The sequence below is a fragment of the Polypterus senegalus genome, chromosome 6, assembly GCF_016835505.1.
Source record: "Polypterus senegalus isolate Bchr_013 chromosome 6, ASM1683550v1, whole genome shotgun sequence".
NCBI lineage: Eukaryota > Metazoa > Chordata > Cladistia > Polypteriformes > Polypteridae > Polypterus > Polypterus senegalus.
Window position 1 is genome coordinate 34,264,209 of NC_053159.1, and position 17,272 is coordinate 34,281,480.

The 17,272-nt window shown below is 38.2% G+C and overlaps 1 protein-coding gene across 1 annotated transcript in view; it reads right to left on the reverse strand.

Moving 5' to 3' along the window:
- LOC120530948 (claudin-16-like) overlaps positions 1-13,281 on the reverse strand; it is a 55,891-nt gene extending 42,610 nt beyond the window's left edge. The window contains exons 1-3 of the mRNA XM_039755790.1: positions 13,236-13,281; positions 5,611-5,740; positions 4,738-4,840 (exon numbers count right to left, since the gene is read on the reverse strand). Of these exons, the coding sequence (XP_039611724.1) occupies positions 4,738-4,840; positions 5,611-5,740; positions 13,236-13,261 (259 nt within the window). The 5' untranslated portion in view covers positions 13,262-13,281. The remainder of the gene's footprint in view (positions 1-4,737; positions 4,841-5,610; positions 5,741-13,235) is intronic.
- Positions 13,282-17,272: the final 3,991 nt, after the last annotated feature.

Here is a 17,272-nt window from a genome sequence, read left to right on the forward strand (position 1 = left end):
GATTTTTTTTTTTAATTATTATTATTTTTATTGAGTTTATTAAAAGCAAGTAACATGCCATACAAACAAGTAAAACTTAACAAAACTAAATTCTGTTTAACCCCCACTCAAGATGTCCAGGTTTTTATAGCTTGTATATTTGCTGCCCAATAATAAAATTGAAAGTTAGTTAGAGCCATGCCACCTTCTGCTTTCGGTTGCTGTAGGGTCGCCCTTTCGATGTATGGAGGGTTTGAAAACCAAATAAATTAGGTTATGATTGAATCTAATTTCTTAAAAAAATTATTTGTTAATGTATATGGGGATGCTTTGAAATAGAAAAAGAAGCTTAGGAAGAATGTTCATCTTGATGGTTCATCTTCGCTCTGCTAAAATGAGGTGGAGAGTAGACTACCTCTGCACATCTTGTTTAAGTTTTTCCATGGAGACAGAAAAATGTTGTTGAAAAAAAGCTTTTATGTTTACTTGTGATGTTTACCCCTGGGTATTTAAACTGAGCGGCGATGATAAAAGGGAAGGTGTCCAATCTAATGTTGTATGCTAAAGAGTTCACTGGGAAAAGCACACTTTTATTGAAATTAATTTTGAGTCCAGATATCTTCTGAAATTCTGCTAGTGCTATTATAACTGCAGGCACAGTATTTTCTGGGTCTGATATATATAGTACTGCATCATCTGCATATAGTGATATTTTCTGCTCAAGTCTTTCTCTGATAATCCCCTTTATCTCAGAAGCATTTTGAAAGTAAACAGCCAATGGCTCAATGGCAATTGCAAATAGCAGTAGTGACAGGGGGCATCCTTGTCTGGTACCACGTTCTAGTTTGAAGTAGTCAGAAATAGTGTTGTTAATACAAACTGAAGCTTCTGGACTGGTATACAGTAGTCTTATCCAGGCCAAACACAAATGTGTGCAATGTAGTGAACAGGTAGTCCAATTCAACCATATCGAAAGCTTTTTCTGAATCCAGAGATAATAAGATCTCAGGGGTGTTGAACTTTATGGGCAAATATATTACAATAAACAGGTGTCAAAGATTGGAAGCTAAATGTCTGCCTTTAATAAATCCGGTTTGGTCCTGTGATATTATTGAAGGACGCAATTTCTCAGTCCTTCTACCAAGAACTTTGGAAAGTATCTAAACATCATTATTCAGAAGTGATTGGTCTATATAATGTGTATTGTAAGAAGTCCTTACTTTTCTTAGGAAAGACTGTAATTAATGCTGGGTAAAAAGTTTGAGGTAAAATTTTATTGTCTCTGGCATCTATTAATCTTGCTAATAAAAGGGGAGCTAACAATTGAAATTTTTTTATAAAATTCGGCAGGGTGGACATTAGGGCCTGCTGCTCTGAAGTGAGTATATAGGGTCTAGTAATTGTAAGAGTGTCAGAGATTTATCCACTTCATTTGCACTGAGAGTATCTAGTTGTGGTATCTGTAGTACATTAGGTTGTGTCTTTTCTTTTTTAAACTGAGTAGAATATACAGGTAAGGACTTACAGTAGTCCAGCATTTCTCAACCTTTAAGTATTTGCGACCCGAGTTTTCATTGCAGTTTTAATTGCGCCCCCTAACATTTTTTTTGAAATGTAGATGCATATTTTATTATACCTACTTAACTTTTATCAACATTTATCCAACTCTATATTTATTGTTCTAGTATCAGAATGTAGTTTAAGTTCATTTGTTTTGGTTTCAACAGATGTATTTCTCATATTTTTGATTCTTGTTTTCTTTTTTTTCACATCTTCGAGCCCCCCTTTTTGTTACTTCGCGCCCCCATATGGGGGCCCGCCCCACAGGTTGAGAACCACTGTAGTAGTCTCTAAATGTGTGCATTATATTTCTATGATCGATGATTCTGTCTTCGCCTGTGTTGGTAATTATTTGTACTGCAGTGTGAACTTCCTGCTTGTGGATTTGTTGAGCTAATATCTTATTAGCCTTCTTTCTGTGCTCATGGTATTGATGTCATGATTTAAAAATGAGTTGTTCCATTTCTTTTGTTGTCAGGAGGTTGAGTTGTGTTAGCAAAGCCTGTCTTTTTCTGTAAAGTGCCTCGTTAGGGAACCTGGCGTGCTCTTGACCTATTCTGGTAATTTCACTGATTAACTCTGATGCCTCTTTGGCTTCTGATTTCTTTTTGTGGGAGAGCTATGCAATAATCTGTCCACTAAAAAATGCCTTCAGAGCTTCCCAGAGTATTCCTGCAGAGACCTCTGAGGAAGTATTTGCCTCAAAAAAAAATCAGTTTGCTTGGATTTAAATTCAGTGCTGTTCTCATCAGCCAATAACAGGGGCTTAAGACACCAGCTCCAAGATGTATATGTGGTGTAGATGTTAGATGAGAGAATATTGCATTTCTCTTTAATTTGTGATTGAGATCTTTGACATTCCAGCTCACAAAGTTCACTGTTTGGTCATAGAGACATATACATACATACAGTGGGGGAAATAAGTATTTAATCCCCTGCTGAATTTCAAAGTTTTCTCACTTACAAACAAATGAACAGTCTCAATTTTTATGGTAGTTTCATTTTAATGGAGAGAGACAGAATATCAACCAAAAACCCAGAAAAAATTTTTACATAAAAGTTATAAATTGATTTGCATGTCAATGAGTGAAATAAGTATTTGATCTCCTACAACCCAGAGAGAGTTCTGGCTCACACAGATTACAATCAATCAATTACAGATACTCCTTATTTCACCTCATTATGTGCATAAAACACATCAGTCCATATAATCAGTTTCTTCTATTCCAACCTCTCCACCACTATGGGCAAGACCAAAGAGCAGTCAAACAATCAGACATCAGGGACAAGACTGTAGACCTGCACAAGGGTGGAATGGGCTATAAAACCTTCAGCAAGAAGCTTGATGAGAAGGTTATAACTGTTGGTGTGATTATTCGGAAATGGAAGAAATATAAAATGACCATCAATCACCCTCAGTCTTGAGCTCTATGCAAGATCTTTCATCATGTGAGTATGAGTCATTTGATTACATAATTTTCAAGTTCAAATAAAGAACTTTATACAGTATATGTAATGTATACATAGATATCTCAGTGGCCACTTTAATAAGTAGATCTGTACATGACCAAAGGTAGCCTGCACCCCCAAACAGCAATCACATGAAGACAATTTAAATTTTGTGGCAGACGGCCAGGGACCTTGCCCAACCGGGACGCCTGGATCAGGGAAGGACTGGGAAAGGGGCAATATCTTCCCTGAACACAAGAGGGCAGCCCCCCTGATTTCCATCAAGGGCCACAGATACAGAGCTTGGAAGCGCAACTCTGTGGGGGTCCATGGCCCAATCAAGGGTTTGCCTGGATGGTTCCTGAACCCTGGAGAACAGCACTTCTGCCACACCAGGAAGTGCTGCCGTTCCAGGAACTGTGTATGCCCGGAGTGCTTCCGGGTGCAAGGGCAGCATTTCCGCCACACCAGGAAGTGCTGCCGGAAGACCGTCACCAACCACCTGGAGCACATCCAGGGCATGATAAAAGGGGCTGCCTCACTCCATCCGGGGAGCCAGAGTTGGGAGGAGGAAGATGGAGCTTGCGAGGGAGGAGTGGAAGTGGCCAAAGAGAGATAAAAGGACTGAGGAAACGTGAGTGTGTGGAACAACTGTTGTAAATAGTTAGGCAAATAAACCCACGTGTTTTGGACATTGGTGTCATGTCTGTCTGTGGTCAGGTTTTCTATTACAATATATAGCATGAAAACATGGTCAAAATGTTTAGCTGTATGCAATGTAAAGAGAGGTCAGAGGAAAAGGCCAATTTTGCTCAAGCTAACATAAAAGCCACAGATATTCATGTAATCAGTGCAGAAGGGCATTTCTGAATTTGATGTCAATTTCACTTAAGGAAGGTGAAGCTAAACTGAAACCGAACAACTGAAGTCTGGAAAAATATAATTACTCTGATTAATCTTGATTTTTTATGTGGCATTCAGAGGGTATGATGTTAATATTATTTTAACAGCTTATTTTATTGTAATGTATGATCAGCAATGTGAGTGATATTGATGCTTGTGGCATCTCAATACATGATCTGCCACATGATATGCTTGATGGTGCCAGTGTTTTGACTGACTTTGTGCTTTTTCATTTTCTTTTCCAATTTACATTTTTTGGTTGACAATCCTCAATCTATCCAGGGACCCAAGATGGCCACAACATTGCATTGTCCTCTGAAAGGCAGCGTGTGAGGTCACAGTGGCCATTCTCCTTCTGTATGAGAACCATGATGAGATACTCAGCTATCTTTTTCACCATTTTTTTAACATTTTGAAGCACATTTTTCTACGTGTCTGAGGATTTTTCATTTTTTTATTCTTATTTTTTGAGAATGCTTTTATTTTATAAGTTCACCTTTCTTGTTGTCTTTGAATCTATTTTTACCCTTTTTTAATTGTGAGGTGTGTTGAGTTTATTTCAGGAAGCCAGTCCCAAAGGTTTTACGAATGAAAGACAAAGAAGATGGCAGGAGAAATTCATCATTACTTGGAAAGATAGGGAGTACCTTTGAATTATTAATCACCAGATTTTAATTTGTGTTGAAAGATGTAGAAATGGAAATAAAAATCCCCTTTGCACGGTCACTTAGTACAGCAAATCATAGGCATGGATCTCCTGTATTAGCAGTTAGGTAGAGTAGTTATGAGACTTTTTATTACTTTTAGTGATGTCCACTTTTATGAAAGAATAAATGTGAAACTTACAAGGATGTTCTGCTAAAATGCTATCATACTGGTCACAAGTTCTAATGCCATCTTCTGCATTTGTGACGCACTCCCACCAAAGACCTCTACATTTCTGACTGACCTATAAATAGAAGGAAAAAGAATATCTGTCAGTATAAGACTGTAATAAATCAAAACAAACTAAAAAAATGATCTTGATTTTAGATACACTTTATTGTCATTAGAAAAGGTTTCCAGGTTTACAAGTCTTGCTGGTTTTGCATTTGTTACCATTTGTTTTTCTTTATTTTTTACTTTGTTTTATTAATGATCATAAATGAAACCAACATGGCCACCAGGTAGTGACAGCAAGGGTGCATGGAGGCAGTGACATATGTGATTGGGCAAGTAATGGTTCTAAGAGGAACCACACAACCCATTAAAGTGCCATTACAGAACCTTTTTATAAAGATTGCAGGTTAGGAGGAGTCCATCCTAATCAGGATTCCCTTTCTGCATATTCTTTCACCCATTAACCTGATTCTTCTACTTCAGGATTACCTAACTGTATTAACATCAGAAGGGTCTCTAGCCCATTACGTGACACACTCAGTCACACCAAGGCCAATTTAGAGTTACCAATCAACCTAATCTTAATGGCCACATGCGAAATGTATGAGAAATGTGTCTCTGAAGTTGCATGGCAGCAGTGCTAACCACCATGCCACCAATCCCAAGAAAACAGCACTGCTAAGAACTGTTCTGCAAGATGTTACATTTAAATGGGCCATAAAAATTAACAGAATTTTATTTTAATGGAAAAAGTCAAACAATCTGATTGCCCAACCTAACCCAGTGTCCATTCAGCATTTTGGAATGAGTTCAAGAAAAGCTTTGATTATATCATCTCACCTCTAAGCTGTCATCAGCATTAACCATCCAACAGTCTGTCCATGTTGCTACAATGAGGAAGACGGTGGAGACCAGAGCCAGACAGAAAGCCATGAACTGGAGGACCACGATCATTCTCAGCTCTGGAGGACTCCAAGAAGAAAACACAATTTACAAAACATACCAAGAAGAGACCATATTTTCTATAAGGAAGAATGTTTTGTTTTAATGCAGAAGAGGTTCTGTGAGCCCAAATGTTTCCAGAGAGTATAAACTTCCAACCTTAGTTTAGAATCCAGGCTCATTTTTTCATTCTATAATACCAAATGTTACATTAAACCACACATGTTTTCAAGTTGACTTAGAACCTCTTGGAATTCAATAATCAGCTCTGGAAAAGCATGAAGGTATTTTAAGAAAATATAGCACCAAATAACTGTCAAGATTTACCACTCCTGGGACCTCAGGAGTATTTATCATGGTCCATTACATTCTGTTATCTGCTTTACAGATAGCTGACTGATGTGTTCATTTTCCATATTTGCAGAATTAAAAATCGAGGTTGATAACCTAGCAAACTTGCAAAGTTTATGCCATTTTTGATATACGAATAGAAACGCAACTTTGTCAATTATACTACCCCTTAACGCGCACACGTACCGGTCCTGGGACATAACAGCGTTTTGACGACGTTACAGTAATGTGTGCATGCCCATCTGCCATACATCTCGACATACTACCCATCAAATGAAACTTCAAAGTCTCGTCTTACCGATGATATAAACCTTTTTGACACACAACAACCACAGCACTGACACTAAAGCCTTTTTTACAGAGAAGTACATACTTTTAAGAGTTGACTTTCCCTACCTTTGAAGACCCCCTGCAAGTCAAACATCAATATTTCCGAGCAGTATTGGTCTCATTCTGTCCGTAAGGCTCCAGCGAATATAATTCAGTAAAACGATTAGGTCCAAAACACACGATATATCCTCAAAGGAACAAAAACTCCAGAAAACGTTTCATAACTTGAGACTAGCTACGTCATTTTTTTTCATTTCTATTGATCATATCAGACGTAATTTGTTTCTGTCGGCGATAACCATGCTACCGCATGTAACACGGAAGTGTTAGCTTCTGATTGACACCTAAGTTGCCCAATTACGACGGGTCTGGGGTTGACTGGCACCTCGTATAGCCAACGAGTGTCACAGACAGCTGAACGATGACGTACAACTCCAAACCCTGGTAGAATCTACCAGTTTGATTGGACACTGTGAGTGACACTCAAAACTTACAGCCAATGAGCAGCCGAGCATTTTGATATGTAACTTGCCATACTAACTTGTAAACAAAACGATCGGAGCTGCGCGAAGGTGGCATTTGTGCCAGTCTGCAGACTTGGTGCGTGGTTGTTTATTGTGATTTTGCCAAGTTTTTTCGCATTTTAAATATGAATAAACGTACAGATAAACGTAAATACACTCTTGATTAAAAGTATTAGAGGCATGTACGCGGCGTGAAAGTAATCAATCGGCCCAGGAGACGTCTAATGGCAGAGAGCGACATGTGACACGCCTTGTGCTTTCTGCCTGCTAGGGATTGCTGCCATCAAGTGGCACATGGAAAAACGCTGAGCTGTGTTGTAACAGTTTGTAAAAGAAATGTATATAGTTTGTGTGCATTTTATAAAAAAGTAAAAATAAAATATATATATATTTTTTGGCCCATAAGACTTGTGTTGACTATTTTATATTGAAATGTGTATTTTTTATTGTTTTTATTATGGAATATGAATTTCCATAACTAATAGAGTGACACTGTGTGTAGATATAGATTCCTTTAGGTGTAAGCTTTCAGTAGAGCCCTCATTGATATCTGTGGGTTGAAGCATTCAAAAGTTATTACACTTTTTCCATACGTTCCAAAATGTGGATAATGGTCCCTCTAAAAACCCCCTGGGCATGCCCACATAAAAACTGGTGTAAAAATGTCATTTTTACAGGTATTCTTTTCAAATTTGAAATGTGAGTAGTCAACAAGTTATTCTGTTGGTACATTGTGTGTTTCTGTCCTCACCTACCTACTGCAACTTTATTTTCCTTTATTTTCATAAAAAAACTTAGGCGAGAACAAAAAAATTCGTTTTTTTTGTGAGTTCTAATGTGCATAACTTTTGATCAGTCACACCTACAGTGATTCTGACTACTAAGGGTGAAACTAGAGAATGTTACCTTTACAAAGAGACCAAACATGTGTTTATACTCCAGATAGTTCAATAACAGCAATGATTCTAATTTGGAGAGGTCGAATTACAAGCGATTTAGCAAAAATGACCCCGCTTGATAAAGGGTTTAACTGAAATGCAGTTATTCTGGCACTGAAGGCAAACTCTATCCAAACCATTCTCTAACCAAAAACTGTGATCATCTCTACAGAAGCGTACCAATCAGTCACTGTTTGCACAATTATCTGATGGTAACTGTTACACATATCGGTCAAATTAAAGAAAGAATGTACTGGCATGATTTTAGGACCACCAAGCAGTAGAGCTGATTTGCATTGAATAAACAGAGCAAGGTGACTATTTTCATTTTGTAGGGAAGCTGACACTGGAGATTGACACTATGTAAGTCCAATGTCACATGACGTTTAAAGTGATTTTCAGTTGTGGCCTTCATTTACATAATCTTAGCCAGTCGACCAATCTTTTCCTGTATGTGACATACTCCCAATGAGTCTTAAACTGACTAGAATAAAGTCAAACAAGTTTGATTTTCTCATTAATCCAGTCTCACATTACGCAACTTTTTGTCATGGGGCAGGTCAGATTTGCTGATCAAGGTTGCTGAGCTTGTCACTGCACCATTTTGGATTACATGAATGAAAATCACAGCCCATGTCACATTTACAACTGAGTGCTGATCTTCCAGTATAGTCGTGTGTGTCCCTTTTTCTAACAGCCAATAACATGCTGCCTGACAGACGTGGCGCTGTTTGAAGGGTTAAGAGCTGCATCAACTTCAGCAGCAAACCCTGTTTTTTAATTCTTGTTTCCATTCTGTTATGGTATGTGAAAGTTGAGATATCAGACAAGACAAGCTTCCCTTCTACTTGTGAGGTAAAAAACACGCAGGTTTACATCATATGTATTGCACTTACAGATGAGCATTCATTGGTTCATTTGACTGACTGCTACACAGTGCCGGATTTAGACTTGATAAGGCCCTAAGCTATTTGAGACATGGGGCCCTTTATAAGTATATATGACAAATACTCACTCGGACAATTTGTTTTGAGGGCCCCCAAGAAGGTGAGGGCCCTAAGCTATAGCTTGTGTAGCTTATACGTAAATCCTGCACTGCTGCTACACAGTCTGCCCCACCAGCTAACATGAAAATGAAACATCTTTGATTTTATCCTAGCCAGTCACAGACTAGTTGGTTTCTGTCATTTGGCATATCAGATTAGACTATAAACTTCATGGGAGCATGCTACCGGCTACAACTGACTACCTCCAGCTGGCTAAGTTTATGTAAATGAAGGCAACAACTGAAATCTCTGGAAAAGTCATCTATTGTGACATAGTCTTAAGCTGGGTTGGCATTTTTTTTCCTCATTTAGAAAGCTTGCTTACACACAAAAAGAGGCTGACAATATGTATACACAACTTCCCACGCAAAAATTTGAATTTATAAAACAAAACTTGATTGGAGAACATGCATCATTTTATGACCCATGCATACGCAACCTTTCGGAGACACTGGAAAATAACGATACTCTTGATCAAGTAGGGAAATGCAGCCAAACCAGCTAAATGATGACTCACATGCATAATAATTCATATTACCAAACCGCTGTGTGTTGACATGACAAACATAATGGGATGAATATGACGTACAGACCGTATTTTAGTTTCCTTTAAAGAGGGCCAATTCTGCGTATTTGCACTGAAGAACTTTTTTGGGTATTCGTCAGTTTATACTGGCTCCATGTTGTCCTTTCTCAGAGTACAGGCCAAAACTTTAGGAATATCTAAGCAAAGCTTAACTGTGTAAGTCCCTCTGTATTGGAGGCCATTAATCGACTGGCACGGTGCTACATCCAGTTTTCATATGTTGTGGGTGCACCTACATACAAACGCACATGTTCTTGTCAATATAAAATGCAATGCAGTGTGCAGTGTATAAAATGGCTTAGCAGTGTACCATTCTGCTTACATAATTGGATTGCTCAAATTGCAATAAGGTCACCCACCGAGAATGAAGCTGTTTTTGTAAATCATATGCTGTAACATTTCATTAATGCACAGGTCATCTTTGATGCCAAGATGAGACTGACAAATGTTGTGGCTCAGTGGCCTGAATCAACCCCTGATTCCTTTATTTGAGTCAATGTACTGTAGCTTTGGCAGACATGATAGTACTGTATGTGGTGGCTGGCTTATTGCTATGGTAACTGGATGAACCCTCTTTGTTTCATGTGGTCTGTACTATTCTTTGTATGAGAAATCATGTCATTACATGTATTGTACCAGGTAATAGTGGCTACGTGGTCAGATGCTGGTGCCTTACGCCTTTCCCAGATGCCAGAATGCACAGGACAGGTGTTATAATGCCGCACATGTTCTTGTACTCTCAGTTGAGGAACACAGTCAGATGCTCTTCAATGTAGGATGTGGGGTCTTAATGTGTCTGAAAGAAGCTGCTCTACCACCCAATGAAGGTCTGCAGCATTGTGATTATATATGTATGAAATTGATTAGCATGTTCCATATATTGTATGGATGATTTAGGTCTGCGTTCGAGGCATGTTCACTATGCACATTTACAAGGTTGTTCAAATTACACCCTAATTAAATAATAAGGATAGTTTAGAGGAAAATTGCTTACTGATTGTGAATCTGGTTGGAACAAAAACTTGCAGCCACAGTGGGCCCTAAGGAGAATAATGGCTTTAGAGATATCAATGCAGAATGGTAACTCATTGATCCAATTTCTATATCCATTTAGTGAACCTGCTTTTTGTAGGAAAGGAGTGTAGGAAGCCAGAGCCAATCTCTCCCAACAGCTTTGGGAACATTATAGGAACCAACCCTAGACGATCCTGTTCACAGTGAGGCACAAGCACAGATTCACCCACATTTCTTCATGCTAATGGCCCGTTTAACTTAGAAGTGCACACCAAAAACACCCAAGTAAGTGCAGGGAGAACTCAACATAGATCTGGTATAGAACTTGAAGTTGTGAGATGGTAACATTAATCATGGATTTTCTTTCTGTCTAAGATTATGTTCACTTTCCCTAGAATGGAAAAAATCTACACTTTCCTGTGTTTGGCCTCCTTCTGCATTGATGATGGGAAGCACTGAACACAAGCCATTCAGCTTGCAAATAAGCAAATTGTTAGGTGAGAACTAAATATGTGAATTATTTAGTCAAAACAAAGTTATCTCAGTAGTACATAAGGTGTCTAGATGTATTTTATGTTCTCTTTATTTAATTTGCTTTGCAGAGTGAAACGTTTCTGTATAAATATATTGGACTGAAAAAAAGTTGTAATATATGTTTATAAATGTAAAACTGTGCCTGGCACTTTTCCTCTTTGCATATAGAAGACACGACAGCATTTCCCTATGTTTCGGCAAAACTCATTCTCGCCTGCATTATCATTTATTTTGAAGACCACCTCTATGGTATACTGTCTGTTCGTTTTGTGAACAGTGTTGATTTTTTCCCTGGATTTTGCTAACTACCGACTTCTGTGTTCCTGCAATGTACCACCTTTATCTGTACAGCCCTTTATAACAATCTCATTTCACAAACCACTGTTCAAGTATATGATTTATAGAGGAGAAGAACAGAAATTGCCGCTCTATTAGAGGTATGCGCAGGTTTATGCATGAAGTATATGGCAGTACGCATAAAAAAGGAAGCCCTTCTGTATAGGAGCGGACTGGGTCCCAAAACCAGCCCGGGCATCCTTCAACGAGTGAGGAGGTGATGAGGTCAACCCACTCGGCCCATTATTAGTCATTGTAATTTTCTTAGAATTTGTGATAAGTACGCAGCTCGCTAGATGCTATGAACCTATGATATGAACTCTATCTAAACTGTTGCCAAACTTAATCTACACTGTTATTTAGACACAACTTAAAATTTGACAACATGCTTAGAAATAAAATTTAATGAAAATAAAAATGTAGTAACATGGCTTACACGTTATTAGAGTACTTGTCAAATGTCAATGTCATGTCCAAGTGCCAGTACCCTAATAGGCTAGTACGCCGACAACCAGAGAACAATAAAATGCATAATACATCATTTAAACTAATTATTAGTACCAAAGAATTTAAATACTAGCTATGAGATAAAATAAATTGCAATAATGTACATGCTAACCAAAATGTAGCGGTATTGAAACAGAACTCGACAAAAGGCAGTTTTGACCAAATGTTTCGATGCAACGTTGTGTACTGACAACTAAAACAACTTGATGACGTAATAAGGTATATTGTATAGGAATATATAAATCGCAGTACCGGACAGATATTGTTTAGTGGTTTAGAAAATTAATTTTAATGTCAACCAGTAATCAGTACATACAATTTATTTCATGAAATCGCTGGCCCATGACCAGACCAGAGTCCACTGCCCACCATGCATTGCCCAAATGCCCTAATGGCCAGTCAGCCCCTGCTTTTGGATCGTACACGGCCCAAATACGCATTTCTTCTCGAGATAAATCTCACTATCTGTTTCCAGTATATTAATTCCTGAGCCTTTTAACCAAATGCAAAAAAAAAAAGTTGCACATGTCCATCTAATATTCAATTACGTTAGAGGAGAACTGCCCCACTCCTTCATAGGTGACACAAACACACAAATCCACCTGTGCATCTAAAGTACAGACTCGGGGAACCGACGTGAAATGCGCAACACAGACTGCAAACTTGTAAGGGGCGTCGGTCCCTCCTGGAACACGCAATCATGTATGCCGGAGCCAAATAAAATTTGCTTCAACGGTTTAGCCGAAAAGTTGACTGCTTTGTATTCAAAGGATAACTCATCAAAATAAAATTAAAAAGGTCATTTCTTACGTTCGGAGTCTGCATATATACAAATAAAGTGCAAAAGAGGAAAGTTAAGGTAAAAAAAAATTCTATTGCACTATAGTGTTAAACGGCGCCAGGTAAGAGTTTATAGAGACAAATCAAAATCTACGGGACCTTCAAGGCTGCTATGTGTGGAAGTGATGTGACAGCTGGCCGCACACTCTTCTAACTTGCGCTGCGCAACTCTCTACAGACCAGACACATAAAGTTTGTTTCCTGAAAGCGTTTTTAATTATATGGACGTGAGGTCCCCATGATCGGGTATACAAGCAATTGGACAGTTTCAAGAAAACACTGTAAAATTCCTATCTTTACAAGTTATTAAAAAAAGCTTTTTAATTTGACAGATGTTTGCAAAAAGAATATCATAATCTATGCTTCGAATTTGAAAAGCACACCCGATAAAGACAACTAAGCGTGACATTCAACAACTGAGTCGGAATGAAATCCATGTATTTTTCTACCTGTCTTCCCCATAAAGTAAATGCCAACTGTTGAACAGAGATAATTAAGGGAAAAAAAGCAATTTTACCTCCACTTTGAGCAGGCAGGACTCATGGTAAGGTACTACATGAAGGATCAGCCGTAGAAAAACTAAATTTCACCGCACGTGGCAAATAAGCGAAGATACAGGGATATTGTCCAAAGTTGAAGAAAAAAAACCGCAGTGAGCAACAATATCGAACTGGATTGATCCAGAATGGCAACGAGGGGGGCATTATGCAGGACCCAAATTAAACATCTACTTAAAAGGCCAAATATAGAAAGCATTGACTATTTTTGGTTTCTAAAAGGCTGGCCAGATGTGCTTTGAATTTCTATTGCTCACCGTTTTATTGTCTTAATTATTCAGACGGTTACGTTCTCGCGCCTTGCTTGGTTGGCTGGGGGTTGGGGCGGGCTTATGTACATTCTTCTTATTTTACGCCTTTGCACACCTGAACGCTATGCAGCACCATGTTTAGATATACATGCCAACGCATGTGACGTCAACGCTTTCCTTATTAGCAAACAAATGACATTTATGGCTGGAACCGGGCATGGCACAGACGTAAATTAGTTGGGTTCCTGAGTTCACTGCAGCTTGTCTACGCAGTCAGTCCCGGCAAGAGCCAAGGCTCTTCTGAAGTAATCCAAGGATTCTTAATGTATCCCATTCACTGGTTCTTCAGGCGTCGCTTTGCCACCAGAGGGAGCATTAGTAGAGTTGGATAGCCAGACAATGAGACGCTGGAGTCAAAACATACAGGGGTGCGCGGAAATGTTACTGAAGAGAAAGAAGCGCACTTTTTAACCTTTGAAGCATGCAAGATTATCTAAGCAAATTGATTCTGAAAAGAATTATTTTGCGATTGATAAATTGCAGTTCCCCACAGTTTATTTTTTACAACCAGCAGCTATACGCTTCTACTAAAAATATATTTTACGATCTACACACTTCAATTGTATGACAAATTCCCATCAGACTGAATCAAGTAACCTTAAAATAAGTTCGTTTTTTTCTCTGAATTATACAAATGAAATTATTTTGGTACTATAAACTTTAAGAAAAATGTTATTTTAAAGCATTAAACTTTAGAAAGACAGGTACCTAATGTGATGTGTTTTTATGAACCGTAAACAGTTCATAATTGTTAGTTTTATTAACGTTTCTGCATATTTGGGTCCATTTTGTAACATTTACACATTTCAATTGACGAACAATTCCATTAAAGTGCTCCTATAATTTTATACTGTAATACGATTTTTTTTCTCTGATTTGTACAATCGAAATTCTTTAGATATACCTTTAAAGTGACGGATTTTAACAATTATGATTTGTTATCATTAACCTAAAACCGTTCAAATATCCACCCATCTATCCGTTTTCAGGAAGAACCGTTACAAGTCGCAGCAGCTGTTCCCACATTAAACTTTAGCAGAAAAATATTCGTGTCGTTTCTGCAAAATTGTCGCACAAATTAATTTACTTTGAAACTTAGATTATCTTATAGCATTTAATTGATGGTTAAAAAGAATTTAATAAAACTTAATTAAAAGTATGAATTTATAAAAAAGCAGTGAACTGGTTATATACATTTACAGTATAAGGTTAAAAGCACACACATTTGCTTTGGATTTATCAGAACTAATTTTATACTCTGTAAAGGTTAAAGGTTGAGCATTTTTAAATAAATATAATGTAAATGTTTATATATTAAAATTGTCTTTTTTTTAGTGATTACAAATCACTCATCACCTGTTTCACTTCCTTTTAAAGCAGGCTTAAAAGCTGTTGAAGTGACCCTTTGGGTTAAAGGACAATTGGTTTCTGTTGTGTAAATCCCAAACAGAGAAGGCCTTGGTGGGGCAGCCAGAACCTGAGGGACGTTCTGTTAACATATGGGTCTGTGATGTGCCTTAATAGTTTGAATACTGCATCAGTGTCAAAGCATATATTTTACAGTGTGGAGAAAGAAGCAACAGTCGCCTGCAAGCAAACCAGTCAGAAGGTCTGAGCAGGACCTCATTCCTGACTTAATTAAAAGCAGCACATCCAGAGCTCACAAAAACTTTCATATCTTACTCTGCAGCCCACATCTGCCTTTCAAGGTCATCTAGGAAATGTTATAGCTGAAGCAGTGTTGTGCTTTTGTAATCTAAAAAAATCTATTTTCCATCAAAATAAAGTAAAGGTCACATTCTAGACTATGCTCAGTTTATTAACTCTTCATATTGGGTGCAAGGGTTTGTTTTGGCTTTCTTTAGTTTCGACAAATTGGTGTTGATATTGTGATGAGGAAGGTAGTGTGCTCACTATATCAGGGCCAGTTTCATCAAAACTGCAATATCTTGCATTTTGCTGTCTATAGCTAAAATACAATCCTTGTATATGAGATTTTGCTGATATAGTTCAACTGCTTATTTATTTAATCTTTATCTATGCCACCTTTTTTGTAAAACTGGGATCCTTACTCATTTGAGTTCTTTAAGGTGAACATTTTAGATTTTTCACTTGAATTTATCTCTTTGTATCATAATACGCTACTGTGGCTGTCCGTTTGTCTGTCCAGGATTTTAAATCACCTGTAGCTTGCAAACAAACGTTTGACCTGAAATATGGTATATATACTATTGACCTCTACTGTCGACTTTCAGGGTGATGATTGACCTCCAAGGTTATTTCTCTTTTTATTTTTATTTTATTTTATTCTACAGGGTGCGCACAAAGTCCGTATACCCCTATCTTTTGGAGGATTTTGAAAATATGTTTCGATTGCGGGAGCTGCGATAAATCGCGCACTTGTCAGAGACCATAACCTTTTCCTAATCAGCATTTGTTGGAAATTGGTGCAGCATCAGATCACAAGCTTCCTGACGTCTGTCCAAGTCGACATCTGATAACTCGTTAACGTGCAATGGACACCAACATTTCATTTCATTGTCGATTCCACTATTCCCAACTCAGCAGCATGTTTACGAATGGATTTCATTGGGGATCATTGGACAGACTCTGCCACATCTGCACACGTTTCATGCCTTGTGGATGGTCTTCCACTTCGCAGCACATCTTGGATGCTGCCCGTTGCAAAAGCCTTCTTCTCCCACTGCAACAACGTCCTCTTTGTCGGCGATGCCTTCCCAAAATGCACAGCAAAGTCATCCATGACATTTTTGGTCGATTTCCCAGTAACAGGCTGCTCATGAACCCGCATAGTGGCCACCGTGTCACCCATCGCTTCATCTTGGAATGACCACCACGTTGTTGCAATTTCTTGGGTGGCAGCGTCAGACAGGATGTCGGAAACACACCTCAAAATACCAGGAGGACTTGGGCTGATGTCCACAGGAACCAAATTGTCATGGTTATTCCTGTAAATGCTCCTAAAGACAGGGGTATTCGGACTTTGTGCACACCCTGTAGAATCAACTCTCGGCAGTGGGCAGCAAGGCGGCCATGTGGTGCATGCATATCCGTGCCGCTCTCATCCCTACCACCTTCACCATCACTTCCCCTACCTCTTCATATCTTAAATCATTCTTGAGGCAGATTGATGAAGTGCCAGCTTAAGTGAAAATTAAAAAAAAAAAAAATACTGAGTAATTGCAACACTGTTATGATGTATAACATCTACAAATTATTTTCTATTATTATATTTTGCTCAATCCCAACAAAATGAATTCAGATGTAGGAAGCATTATAATACAATCGGCATTCCCTTACCCTTCCCTTACACCTCACTTTTATAACAGTTATTCACAGCATAGTGCTAAATTGGTATTACAGCCTGGGAAAGGAAGACTGAGCTGATACCTCAAGTCTATTGATTACTTTATGGATGGACATCTGGGACAACAATTTGGTTTACAGCCTGGGAAAGATGAACATGGTGATGTTTAGGCAACATCAAAAAACTTTATTATCTGGGAAAAGATAGATTAAAGAGTTTGAGCAAAATTCATCGATCATATTGACAGGCAGCCAATCAGGTGCCTGCAACAATTATGTGTTGTGAAACCACTGCATGAAACTTTATAATAAATATGCCTCATTTGAAAGCAACATCAGAAGAAGAGAAACAGTGATGA